This window comes from Salvelinus alpinus, chromosome 2 (genome assembly GCF_045679555.1).
Source record: "Salvelinus alpinus chromosome 2, SLU_Salpinus.1, whole genome shotgun sequence".
In the NCBI taxonomy this organism is placed as follows: domain Eukaryota; kingdom Metazoa; phylum Chordata; class Actinopteri; order Salmoniformes; family Salmonidae; genus Salvelinus; species Salvelinus alpinus.
The window spans coordinates 94,718,670-94,733,748 of NC_092087.1; the positions used below are offsets into that span (position 1 = coordinate 94,718,670).

General features: G+C 42.8%; 2 protein-coding genes across 4 annotated transcripts in view; one reads left to right on the forward strand and one right to left on the reverse strand.

Moving 5' to 3' along the window:
* Positions 1–15,079, reverse strand: part of LOC139545504 (adhesion G protein-coupled receptor E5-like) — a 494,332-nt gene that overhangs the window by 292,071 nt on the left and 187,182 nt on the right. The window lies entirely within an intron of this gene.
* The window catches only part of LOC139545677 (adhesion G protein-coupled receptor E5-like), a 30,923-nt gene that overhangs the window by 495 nt on the left and 15,349 nt on the right, over positions 1–15,079 (forward strand). The window contains 5 exon segments of the mRNA XM_071353688.1: positions 6,147–6,380; positions 12,380–12,423; positions 13,154–13,264; positions 13,499–13,652; positions 13,824–13,943. Coding sequence (XP_071209789.1) covers positions 6,147–6,380; positions 12,380–12,423; positions 13,154–13,264; positions 13,499–13,652; positions 13,824–13,943 — 663 coding nt within the window.

A 15,079-nucleotide genomic window follows, 5' to 3' on the forward strand; every position in this document is an offset into this window, starting at 1 on the left:
GTGTGTTTGGGTGTGTGTGTGTGTGTGTTCTGTAGTAATTCAACAATAACTGACAATGAATTATGAAATACCACCTCTCTCATTTTGTCACTTTCTCACACACACACACACACACACACACACACACACACACACACACACACACACACACACACACACACACACACACACACACACACACACACACACACACACACACACACACACACACACACACACACACACTCACGTACACACACACACACATACACACATACACACACACATAAAAATACACACATACACAGAACCCAGCTCTGACTCATTCAGTGACTCTAAAGATAGCCCACTAGTGTCAGTCCTGTTACTGTGTTGCTTCCTGGAAACAGAGACATTCTGACAGCAATGAATAACAGAAACCACCCCTGAACATAGTACTACATCCATAACATAACTACCTGAACATAGTACTACATCCATAACATCCATAACATAACTACCTGAACATAGTACTACATCCATAACATCCATAACATAACTACCTGAACATAGTACTACATCAATAACATCCATAACACAACTACCTGAACATAGTACTACATCCATAACATAACTACCAGAACATAGTACTACATCCATAACATCCATAACATAACTACCTGAACATAGTACTACATCCATAACATCCATAACACAACTACCTGAACATAGTACTACATCCATAACACAACTATCTGAACATAGTACTACATCCATAACACAACTACCTGAACATAGTACTACATCCATAACATAACTACCAGAACATAGTACTACATCCATAACATCCATAACATAACTACCTGAACATAGTACTACATCCATAACATCCATAACATAACTACCTGAACATAGTACTACATCCATAACATCCATAACATAACTACCTGAACATAGTACTACATCCATAACATAACTACCAGAACGTTGTACTACATCCATAACATCCATAACATAACTACCTGAACATAGTACTACATCCATAACATCCATAACATAACTACCTGAACGTACCTTAATAAATACAGTAACACATAACATAACATATACTAACTTAGAGCATAACATAACATAGTAGCTAACAGATATTAAGACATTATCTTTAAAGGCATACGGAGGCTTCAGAAAGTAATCTCAACCCTTTACTTTTTCCACATTTAGTTGTGTTACAGCCTAAATTTAAAATGTATTAATGTAGATTTTGTGTTACTTACCTACACACAATATCCAATAATGTCGAAGTGAATTTCCTTTTGGAACATACACATTTTAAATTAAAAGGTGAAACGTCTTGAGGCATTAAGAGATCAACCCTTTGTTATGTCAAGCCTACATAAGTTCAGGAGTAATAATGTGCTTAAAACCTCTTTGGGCTGAGATCCGAGATAACGGGATCGATATGACAACAGCCAGTGAAAGTGTAGGGCGCCAAACTCAAACAACAGAAATCTCATAATTAAAATTCCTCAAACATACAAGTATTTTACACCATTTTAAAGATACACTTCTTGTTAAACAGTGTATCTGTATAGTGGAAAAACACAGACTTTCTGAGCAAGGCATAGTTTAGGATTTGAACTTGTATGTGGGTGCCTAGGAAAATACCGAACAACAATTAAAACTGTGTTTGATCCGACCTGGCTAGGCCTCTGAGGAACCTATGAGAGCATAGGGAGTACTTCTCAAGGTTTCCCTAATCTCGGGGGAATGGAACTGTCGGCTGGGTAGTGATACACAGTGGTGAGAACTATAGAGATAAAACTCACCTACTGTTTGTGTGGAAGTATGTGCACAGCTTTCAAATGGATGTCTTTGTATAATGGACTTTAGAACATTCTCTGAATAAACTGTACTATCTTTTTGCATAAACTGAGTCTTTGACTAATTATTATTGGTCAAGGTCTTACAAACCTCGGGAATTGGTGAAAGCTATTGATTGATTGATAGTTATTATCATTGGGATTGAAAATTCTTGTGACATGTAGTCAACAGAAGTCAGAAATATTATTATAAATATTCACTTACCTTTGGTGATCTTCATCAGAATGAACTCCCAGGAATCCCAGTTCCACAATAAATGTTTGATTTGTTCGATAAAGTTAAAAGTTTATGTCCAAATACCTCCTTTTTGTTCGCGCGTTTAGCCCAGTAATCCAAATTCATGTCGCGTGAGCAGACGAGCAGACGAAAAGTCAAAAAGTTCCGTTACAGTCTGTAGAAAAATGTCAAACGAAGTATAGAATCAATGTTTAGGATGTTTTTATCATAAATCTTCAATAATGTGCCAACCAGAGAATTTCTTTGTCTGTAGAAATGCAATGGAAAGCAAGCTAACTTTCACATGAACGCACGTGGTCAGCTAATGGCACTCTGCCAGACCTCCAACTCATTCCCCTCTCATTCCCCCCTCCTTCACAGTAGAAACATCAAACAAGGTTCTAAAGACTGTTGACATCCAGTGGAAGCCGTAGGAAGAGATATTGCAATATGACCAATATCCCACTGTATCTTCAATAGGGAATGAGTTGAAAAACTACAAACCTCAGATTCCCCACTTCCTGGTTGGATTTCTTCTCAGGTTTTTGCCTGCCATATTAGTTATGTTATACTCACAGACATCATTCAAACAGTTTTAGAACCTTCAAAGTGTTTTCCATCCAAATATACTAATAATATGCATATCTTAGCTTCTGGGACTGAGTAGCAGGCAGTTTACTCTGGGCACCTCTGAGCACCAAGCTACTCAATTGTGCCCCCAGCCATAAGAAGTTCATTAACAAGTCACAGAGTAAGTTGCATTGACTCGTTCTGTGTTCAGTGATAAACATGAATTATCATGATGATGTGGCTGGAGACACTTTTCTTCTTAAAAGCCCAATATCTTGACAACTTTACTGCTGATATGCAAAACATAATGAAAGAAATACCAAAATATAGTTTTTGAGTGATATTCCCCTTATGTTTAGTAATCAAGTAATAATATCTCTGTCTTCTCTCCTATTCTTCAGTTTAGTAACCTAGCTATAATATCTCTGTCTTCTCTACTATACTTCAGTTTAGTAACCGAGCTATAATATCTCTGTCTTCTCTCCTATACTTCAGTTTAGTAACCTAGCTATAATATCTCTGTCTTCTCAACTATACTTCAGTTTAGTAACCTAGCTATAATATATCTGTCTTCTCAACTATACTTCAGTTTAGTAACCTAGCTATAATATATCTGTCTTCTCTACTATACTTCAGTTTAGTAACCTAGTTATAATATCTCTGTCTTCTCTACTATACTTCAGTTTAGTAAACTAGCTATAATATCAATTTTGAACAATTTTGAGATCAGTAGAATATTAAGAATCCCACATGTTGACAGGCTCCCCCTTGTTGGGAATAAATGACAGTATGACATTAGAAACAATACCAGTAACCTCCTCCGATATCCTCACACCAGCCTCACTAATACTACTAATAATAATCATCATCATCACTATCATCATCATCATCATCATCATCATCATCATCATCATCACTACGACCATCATCATCGTCATCATCATCGCTACTATCATCATCATCATCATCATCATCATCATCATCATCATCATCATCATCGTCATTATCATCATCATCATCACCATCACTACTATCAACATCATCATCATTATCACTACTATCATCATCATTAGCATCATCATTACAATTGGCTCATTCATGCCCCCTCCTCTCCCCTGTAACTATTCCCCAGGCTGTTGCTGTAAATGAGAATGTGTTCTCAGTCAATTTACCTGGTAAAATAAGGGCAAAACAAATAAAAATGTAAATTATCATTATTATCCACCGCATTTAACCATGTAAAAGATGACTGGGTATATGGACAAATTTAAACAGTGTACTTATTCCCTCCAAGGCAATCAAACAAGAGAAATGTCGGTACAGTGACAAAGTGGAGTCACAATTCAACAGCTCAGACATGAGACGTATGTGGCAGGGTCTACAGGCAATTACAGACTACAAAAAGAAAACCAGCAACATCTTGCTTCCAGACAAATTTAACACCTTCTTAGCACAATGAAATGTGAAGAAATCAAAGTGGGTGAACACTTATGTGTATTAACCAGAGAAGTGACAATATTTCTCTAAAATTCAGTATATCACAATTTGACCCTAATAATTAATGGAATTATATTAATAAATTAATCAGCATAATATGTAAATTAATTAACTTAGAGCAAAATTCCAATATAATTTAACTCAAAATAACACTGAACAAATACAGAGAACCTAACCCCTGCCTCCAACATGACATTTCTGAAGTGTCTAATTAGGAACTTTTAACAACTATAAAACGAATAGTAATTAGCGAAATTTGTAAATGAGCTATTGAATAAAGTTCCATAAACCAGATGCTTAAGAATCATTAACTTGAATGTGAAATCAACCAAACACAGCATCTCTTCGCTCAGCTGCTGAAGTCCACATCCCAACCCTCTGGTTTAGCTGTTTCCCAGACACTTCTCCCGTAAAGACAAGTCTATAATCCTGAATGCCTTACCAGTCGGTACGGGTTATTACATGTGTGAACTATGGTGAAATAAATGTTTAAATACACATTTTGTGAAACTCACTCTCTAGTCCAGATACTCAGTAGTAGTTACTACAAGAGATTACTGCATAATCCCAGGTGGAAGCACATCTTTAGGGACAGATTACAGCATAATCCCAGGTGGCAGCACACCTTTAGGGACAGATTACCGCGTAATCCCAGGTGGCAGCACACCTTTAGGGACAGATTACCACATACTCCCAGGTGGCAGCACACCTTTAGGGACAGATTACAGCATAATCCCAAGTGGCAGCACACCTTTAGGGACAGATTTCAGCATAATCCCAGGTGGCAGCACACCTTTAGGGACAGATTACAGCATAATCCCAGGTGGCAGCACACCTTTAGGGACAGATTACAGCATAATCCCAAGTGGCAGCACACCTTTAGGGACAGATTACAGCATAATCCCAGGTGGCAGCACACCTTTAGGGACAGATTACAGCATAATCCCAGGTGGCAGCACACCTTTAGGGACAGATTACTGCATAATCCCAGATGGTAGTGGACCTTAAGAGACAGATTACCTCGCAATCCCAGATGGCAGCACACATTTAGGGAGATATGGAGTGAATTTGGTAAATTCAGGAAAAGTAGGCACCACGAAGACATTCAAATATATGCAATGTGGAGAACAAGTATTTTACTGGTGATTATACCCATGGGCCTATAGGACAGTAGCCTACGGAATAGAGTGGCATTTGGGATGCACAAATTGTAAAGAAGAAACTTTTTTGCATCCCAACGAGGTCCAGAGTACTGTGGTGTTGACAGGGATGGGATTGAAGCTAGTCCAAGGCTAGTACTTTTCAGATCTGGCTAGTAGAACATTTGCCAAACTAGCCTGTCTGTGACATTTTGTATTTTTTAATATTTCACGGCACGTATTTTGGACCCGGGCTAATAATAATCTACCAGCCTGGCTGACAAGTGCCCAAAATCCGTAACTTCCATCCCTGGTTGTCGGCCTGTTCATTCAGATGAAGACCGTAGCAAACAGTTGTAAAGTGTTGCAAAACGTTTAGTAACAGAAAAGTTTTACTCCAAACGAAATTCACTTTGCAATGAAAATGAGAGTTCCTAAATCAGTCCCTGATTGGGGAAGAATACAAATAAATAGTGGAACTGGCTTTGAAGTCCAGAGTTCAATCTGAGGGCTTTAAACCATAAATTAGTGTGGTGTTGAGTAACAATCCCACATGGTTTTGTTGATAGGTTCCCTCTTGTTGGAACACTTCACACTGTGACATCAGAAAGAATACATTCTGCACCAATAACAGGCTTAGTATTACTAGTAGTTCTATATCCCATGGCGATCACTAATTGATATATTGGATCCCAAATGGCACCCTATTCCCTATAGTGAACATCTTTTGACTAATGGTGCTCTATATAGGGAATATGGTTTCATTTAGGAGGTACACATTGTCTTAAAAGAGCCTACGCTTAAAGTGGTTGTCTGGTTAAATAACTCTCTCTCTCTCTCTCTCTCTCTCTCTCTCTCTCTCTCTCCCTCTCTCTCTCCTCACAGGTCTTCATTTCATTGGACTGGGGAACCTAGAGGCCAGAGATTGCGGCCTGGGCTTCATATTCAAAACAAGAAAACAATGTGTTGATACAGATGAGTGTAAAGAGTGGGACAGTGCCCCAGCCTGTGGAAGTAATGCCACGTGTTACAACACACAGGAGAGCTTCTACTGTCAGTGTCTACCTGGGTTCAAATCCACAACGACTGTCAACTTCACCTTTTCTGGACAGTGTACTGGTGAGTATTTGTGTGTGTGTGTGTGTGTGTGTGTGTGTGTGTGTGTGTGTGTGTGTGTGTGTGTGTGTGTGTGTGTGTGTGTGTGTGTGTGTGTGTGTGCGTGCGTGCGTGCGTGCGTGCGTGCGTGCGTGCGTGCGTGCGTGCGTGCGTGCGTGTGTGTGTGTGTGTGTGGGGGATGCGAGGGTCTCAGTTCATGGTCATATATAAGTTAGGAAGTGCAGCTCAGTTTCCACCTCATTTTGTGGGCAGTGTGCACATAGCATGTCTTCTCTTGAGAGCCAGGTCTGCCTACAGCGGCCTTTCTCAATAGCAAGGCTATGCTCACTGAGTCTTTACATAGTCAAAGATCTCCTTAAGTTTTGGTCAGTCACAGTGGTCAGGGATTCTGCCACTGTGTACTCTCTGTTGAGGGCCAGATAGCATTCTAGTGTAAACCTCGTCGAAATGGGTAGACCAAGGCACAGCGTGATTTGGGTTCATCATATTTTATTTAAATGTGAACCAGCAACAAAACAATAAAGAGAAACAAACAAAAGAACGTACAGCCTTGTAGGGTTCAAAAGCAACAATACAAAAACAAGATCCCACAAACAACAGGTGGGAAAAGGCTACCTAAATATGATCCCTAATCAGACAACGATAAACAGCTGCCTCTGATTGGGAACCATACCAGGCCAACATAGAAATACAAAAACAAGACAACACATAGAAATAATAAACTAGAACACCCCCCAGTCACGCCCTGACCTACTCCACCATAGAAAATATAGGCTTTCTATGGTCAGGACGTGACATCTAGTTTGCGCAGTTTTTTTGTAAATTTTTTCCAATGTGTCAAGTAATTATCTTTTTGTTTTCTCATGATTTGGTTGGGTCTAATTGTGTTGCTGTCCTGGGTCTCTGTGGGGTCTGTTTGTGTTTGTGAACAGAGCCCCAGGACCAGCTTGCTAAGGGGGATCTTCTCCAGGTTAATTTCTCTGTAGGTGATGGCTTTGTTATGGAAGGTTTGGGAATCACTTCCTTTTAGGTGGTTGTAGAATTTAACGGCTCTTTTCTGGATTTTCATAATTAGCAGGTATCGGCCTAATTCTGATCTGCATGCATTATTTGGTGTTTTACGTTGTACACTGTTCCCAATACTACTGCCCCAAACAGAGGTTACTACCCTCACTGTTCCCAATACTACTGCCCCAAACAGAGGTTACTACCCTCACTGTTCCCAATACTACTGCCCCAAACAGAGGTTACTACCCTCACTGTTCTCAATACTACTGCCCCAAACAGAGGTTACTACCCTCACTGTTCCCAATACTACTGCCCCAAACAGAGGTTACTACCCTCACTGTTCTCAATACTACTGCCCCAAACAGAGGTCACTCCCCTCACTGTTCCCAATACTACTGCCCCAAACAGAGGTTACTACCCTCACTGTTCTCAATACTACTGCCCCAAACAGAGGTCACTCCCCTCACTGTTCCCAATACTACTGCCCCAAACAGAGGTTACTACCCTCACTGTTCTCAATACTACTGCCCCAAACAGAGGTCACTCCCCTCACTGATCCCAATACTACTGCCCCAAACAGAGGTTACTACCCTCACTGTTCTCAATACTACTGCCCCAAACAGAGGTCACTACCCTCACTGTTCTCAATACTACTGCCCCAAACAGAGGTTACTACCCTCACTGATCCCCAACTACTGCCCCAAACAGAGGTCACTACCCTCACTGTTCCCAATACTACTGCCCCAAACAGAGGTTACTACCCTCACTGTTCTCAATACTACTGCCCCAAACAGAGGTTACTACCCTCACTGTTCCCAATACTACTGCCCCAAACAGAGGTTACTACCCTCACTGTTCTCAATACTACTGCCCCAAACAGAGGTCACTCCCCTCACTGTTCCCAATACTACTGCCCCAAACAGAGGTTACTACCCTCACTGTTCTCAATACTACTGCCCCAAACAGAGGTCACTCCCCTCACTGATCCCAATACTACTGCCCCAAACAGAGGTTACTACCCTCACTGTTCTCAATACTACTGCCCCAAACAGAGGTCACTACCCTCACTGTTCTCAATACTACTGCCCCAAACAGAGGTCACTACCCTCACTGATCCCCAACTACTGCCCCAAACAGAGGTCACTACCCTCACTGTTCTCAATACTACTGCCCCAAACAGAGGTTACTACCCTCACTGTTCCCAACTACTGCCCCAAACAGAGGTTACTACCCTCACTGTTCTCAATACTACTGCCCCAAACAGAGGTCACTATCCTCACTGTTCTCAATACTACTGCCCCAAACAGAGGTTACTACCCTCACTGTTCCCAACTACTGCCCCAAACAGAGGTCACTACCCTCACTGTTCTCAATACTACTGCCCCAAACAGAGGTTACTACCCTCACTGTTCCCAACTACTGCCCCAAACAGAGGTTACTACCCTCACTGTTCTCAATACTACTGCCCCAAACAGAGGTTACTACCCTCACTGTTCCCAACTACTGCCCCAAACAGAGGTTACTACCCTCACTGTTCTCAATACTACTGCCCCAAACAGAGGTTACTACCCTCACTGATCTCAATACTACTGCCCCAAACAGAGGTCACTACCCTCACTGTTCCCAATACTACTGCCCCAAACATAGGTCACTATCCTCACTGTTCTCAATACTACTGCCCCAAACAGAGTTTACTACCCTCACTGTTCTCAATACTACTGCCCCAAACAGAGGTTACTACCCTCACTGTTCTCAATACTACTGCCCCAAACAGAGGTTACTACCCTCACTGTTCTCAATACTACTGCCCCAAACAGAGGTTACTACCCTCACTGTTCTCAATACTACTGCCCCAAACAGAGGTCACTACCCTCACTGTTCTCAATACTACTGCCCCAAACAGAGGTTACTACCCTCACTGTTCTCAATACTACTTCTACAAACAGAGGTTTCTACCCTCACTGTTCTCAATACTACTGCCCCAAACAGAGGTCACTACCCTCACTGTTCTCAATACTACTGCCCCAAACAGAGGTCACTACCCTCACTGTTCTCAATACTACTGCCCCAAACAGAGGTCACTACCCTCACTGTTCTCAATACTACTGCCCCAAACAGAGGTTACTACCCTCACTGTTCTCAATACTACTGCCCCAAACAGAGTTTACTACCCTCACTGTTCTCAATACTACTGCCCCAAACAGAGGTCACTACCCTCACTGTTCTCAATACTACTGCCGCAAACAGAGGTTACTACCCTCACTGTTCTCAATACTACTGCCCCAAACAGAGGTTACTACCCTCACTGTTCTCAATACTACTGCCCCAAACAGAGGTCACTACCCTCACTGTTCTCAATACTACTGCCCCAAACAGAGGTTACTACCCTCACTGTTCTCAATACTACTTCTACAAACAGAGGTTTCTACCCTCACTGTTCTCAATACTACTGCCCCAAACAGAGGTCACTACCCTCACTGTTCTCAATACTACTGCCCCAAACAGAGGTCACTACCCTCACTGTTCTCAATACTACTGCCCCAAACAGAGGTCACTACCCTCACTGTTCTCAATACTACTGCCCCAAACAGAGGTTACTACCCTCACTGTTCTCAATACTACTGCCCCAAACAGAGGTCACTACCCTCACTGTTCTCAACACTACTGCCCCAAACAGAGGTCACTACCCTCACTGTTCTCAATACTACTGCCCCAAACAGAGGTCACTACCCTCACTGTTCTCAATACTACTGCCCCAAACAGAGGTCACTACCCTCACTGTTCTCAATACTACTGCCCCAAACAGAGGTTACTACCCTCACTGTTCTCAATACTACTGCCCCAAACAGAGGTCACTCCCCTCACTGTTCTCAATACTACTGCCCCAAACAGAGGTTACTACCCTCACTGTTCTCAATACTACTGCCCCAAACAGAGGTCACTATCCTCACTGTTCTCAATACTACTGCCCCAAACAGAGGTTACTACCCTCACTGTTCCCAATACTACTGCCCCAAACAGAGGTCACTCCCCTCACTGTTCTCAATACTACTGCCCCAAACAGAGGTCACTCCCCTCACTGTTCCCAACTACTGCCCCAAACAGAGGTCACTACCCTCACTGTTCCCAATACTACTGCCCCAAACAGAGGTTACTACCCTCACTGTTCTCAATACTACTGCCCCAAACAGAGGTCACTCCCCTCACTGTTCCCAACTACTGCCCCAAACAGAGGTCACTACCCTCACTGTTCCCAATACTACTGCCCCAAACAGAGTTTACTACCCTCACTGTTCTCAATACTACTGCCCCAAACAGAGGTCACTACCCTCACTGTTCTCAATACTACTGCCCCAAACAGAGGTTACTACCCTCACTGTTCTCAATACTACTGCCCCAAACAGAGGTTACTACCCTCACTGTTCTCAATACTACTGCCCCAAACAGAGGTTACTACCCTCACTGTTCTCAATACTACTGCCCCAAACAGAGGTCACTACCCTCACTGTTCTCAATACTACTGCCCCAAACAGAGGTTACTACCCTCACTGTTCTCAATACTACTGCCCCAAACAGAGGTCACTCCCCTCACTGTTCTCAATACTACTGCACCAAACAGAGGTCACTACCCTCACTGTTCTCAATACTACTGCCCCAAACAGAGGTTACTACCCTCACTGTTCTCAATACTACTGCCCCAAACAGAGGTCACTACCCTCACTGTTCTCAATACTACTGCCCCAAACAGAGGTCACTACCCTCACTGTTCTCAATACTACTGCCCCAAACAGAGGTCACTACCCTCACTGTTCTCAATACTACTGCCCCAAACAGAGGTCACTACCCTCACTGATCCCCAACTACTGCCCCAAACAGAGGTCACTACCCTCACTGTTCTCAATACTACTGCCCCAAACAGAGGTTACTACCCTCACTGTTCTCAATACTACTGCCCCAAACAGAGGTCACTACCCTCACTGTTCTCAATACTACTGCCCCAAACAGAGGTTACTACCCTCACTGTTCTCAATACTACTGCCCCAAACAGAGGTCACTCCCCTCACTGTTCTCAATACTACTGCACCAAACAGAGGTCACTATCCTCACTGTTCTCAATACTACTGCCCCAAACAGAGGTCACTGCTGTGCAAACCACCATATAAGGACAGGTCTAGGTTCAGTAACTGTGTAAGCCTGGATAATGATGATCAGTAAGGGACTATATAAACTGATCGAGTGTGGTGCTTATATTACAGTAGGGACTCTGTTGCTGTAGAAACCGTTATTCCACTGGCAGCTTCCTCTTTCTAGTTGTGGGGCCCAAATGGTACCATATTCCCTATATAGTGCACTACATTAGACCAGGGCCCATAGAGTACTATATCATAGGGTGTCATTTGGGATGCGTCCTAGGATGGTTACCATGGTAATATTTCATCACTGGTGTGCTGTGGGTTTCTGGGTGTTTTAATCTCCAACTCAACTTCCTCTCTGTCTCATGTCTTCATTTGTATCTTAGTTAGTTGGTATCTGATGGTAAACATGGTTACCCATGGCAACAACTTGGATCTACCATGACCATGATAAGGATGTGACAGTTTTCATTTGTATGTGTTGTGTTGTTGTGTTGGTGTGTGTTGTGGTGTTGTGTTGTGTTGTATTTGTATTTATTAAGGATCCCCATTAGTTCCAGCCAAGGCAGCAACTACTCTTCCTGGGGTCCAGCAAAATTAAGGCAGTTTAAAAACTTTACAAAACATTCACAATAGATTTCACACGTCACTAAATGTTGTGTTGTGGTGCAGATAACATGCACGTGTGATGGTTGTTACTTCTCATTGTGTTGTTCTGTGTCCTGTCGTGTGGTTGTTGTTGTTGTGCAGGTGTGATGGTGGTATGTTATATTGTGTTATGTTGTGTAGTGTTGTGTTCTGTTGTGTTGTACTGTGTAGTGTTGATCCAGGTGTGATGGCAGTGTTTTGTGTTTCCTTCAGTACTGACCTGTGACCAGGTCAAAGCGGATCAGACTCCTGGACAGGTGAGTTCTAAACCCAGACACCTGATGTCACTTATGATGACTAACACTTTAGGGTGACGTTTATAGAATATGGCATGAAGCAGTCAGTAAAATAACCAGAACATTTATAGAATATGGCAGTGAGCAGTCAGTAAAATAACCAGAACATTATACAATATGTCAGAAAGCAGTCAGTAAAATAACCAGAACATTTATAGAATATGTCAGTGAGCAGTCAGTAAAATAACCAGAACATTATAGAATATGGCATGAAGCAGTCAGTAAAATAATCAGAACATTTATACAATATGTCAGTAAGCAGTCAGTAAAATAACCAGAACAGTTATACAATATGTCAGTGAGCAGTCAGTAAAATAACCAGAACAGTTATACAATATGTCAGTAAGCAGTCAGTAAAATGACCAGAACATTTATACAATATGGCAGTGAGCAGTCAGTAAAATAACCAGAACATTATACAATATGTCAGTAACCAGTCAGTAAAATAACCAGAACATTTATATAACATGGCAGTGAGCAGTCAGAAAAATCTCTCTCTCACTCTCTCTCTCTCTCTCTCTCTCTCTCTCTCTCTCGTTCTCTCTTTTTCTCTCTCTGTCTCTCGAAGACCACTTTAGAAAGTGTTTTAATTAGTACTTTTAAGCGCTATCTTCTGGGACTACAATATATGTCAATATTTGTATATTTGTTTTTATCCACATGAAGTCAATGAACTTCTCCTCTCTCTCAGACTGTCCCAGGTTTAGCTGGTCTCCTGTCTCTGATGAGGAACAGCTGTCTGGCGTTAAGTAACTCTGGGGACGCAGCCGGAGGGAGACTGACTGGAGAGGTGTTACTGGAGGTAAACCACACACACATAAACACACACACACACACACACACACACACACACACACACACACACACACACACACGCACGCACGCACGCACACACACACACGCACGCACGCACGCACGCACGCACGCACGCACGCACGCACGCACGCACACACACACAGTGAAATCATGCATGCATATAAACATATACACCTCGTTCACTCACTTCCTGTTTCCTGTTTCTGCTTCCTGTGTGTAGAATGTCTTCACAGAGATAGACAGTCTCCTCTCTCAAGGTATCCTAAGCAACAGCCGGGAGGTGAGTGGGTTGCTAGGCGCCGTGGAGGACACCTTGATGCTCATCGGGCCACAGCTCAGAGACACCCACACCACCATGGAAACAGACCACACAGGTAACACACACACACACACACACACACACACACACACACACACACACACACACACACACACACACACACACACACACACACACACACACACACACACACACACACACACACACACACACACACACACACACACACATCCTCCTTCACTTTTCTCCTTGTCCTTGTACATAGCGACTGAGCTTGCAGTGAGGAGGGGACAGACTCCGCCCATTGGGCCAATCAGCCTGGCCAATGACAATGCTCGACTGGACACCAGCTGGGAGACAGCCACCGGCAACGGGACGTACCCAGGTAGGCTACTCTTCATCATCATCATCATCCTCATCTCTATAACTAAGTACTGTTTCTTTTAGTACCAGTAACTTTACAAAAACTCCCAGGTTGCCTAGAAATCCTGGTTTCCGTATTTCCTGCTTATTCAAATCAAATAAAGTAAAATTGTATTTGTCACAGGCATCAAATACAACAGCTATAGACCTTACTGTGAAATGCTTACCAACCTTAACCAACAATGCAGTTTAAAAAAAAAAAAGTGTGAAATCAAAAATAAAAGAAATTATTAAAAAGCAGCAGTAAAATAACAGTAGCGATGCTATATACAAGGGGTACTGGTACAGAGTCAATGTGTGGGGGGCACTGGTTAGTCGAGGTAATTGAGGTAATATGTACATCTAGGTAGAGTTATTAAAGTGATAATGCATAGATGATAACAAGAAAGTAGCAGCAGCGTAAAAAAAGGGGGTGGGAGGGTAGCTATTTGACTAGGTGTTCAGGAGTCTTATAGCTTGGGGGGTAGAAGCTGTTTAGAAGCCTCTTGGACCTAGACCTGATGCCCCGGTACTGCTTGCCGTTCAGTAGCAGAGAGAACAGTCTGTGACAAGAGTGACTGGAGTCTTTGACAATTTGTAGGGCCTTCCTCTGACACCGCCTGGTATAGAGCTCCTGGATGGCAAGAAGCTTGGCCCCAGTGATGTACTGGGCCGTACGCATTACCCTCTGTAGTGTCTTGTGGTCGGAGGCCGAGCAGTTGCCATACCAGGCAGTGATGCAACCAGTCAGGATGCTCTCGACGGTGCAGCTGTATAACTTTTTGGGGATCTGAGGACCCATGCCAAATCTTTTCAGTCTCCTGAGAGGGAACTTGAAGCTCTCAACCTGCTCCACTACAGCCCTGTCGATGAGAATGGCGGTGTGTTCAGTCCTCATTTTCCTGTAGTCCACAATCATCTCCTTTGTCTTGATCACGTTGAAGGAGAGGTTGTTATCCTGGCACCACACGGCCAGGTATCTGACCTACTCCCTATAGAATGTCTCCTCGTTGTCGGTGATCAGGCCTACCACTGTTCTGTCGTTCGCAAACTTAATGATGGTGTTGGAGTCTTTCTTGGGCATGAGTCCTGGGTGAAAAGGGAGTACAAGAGAGGACT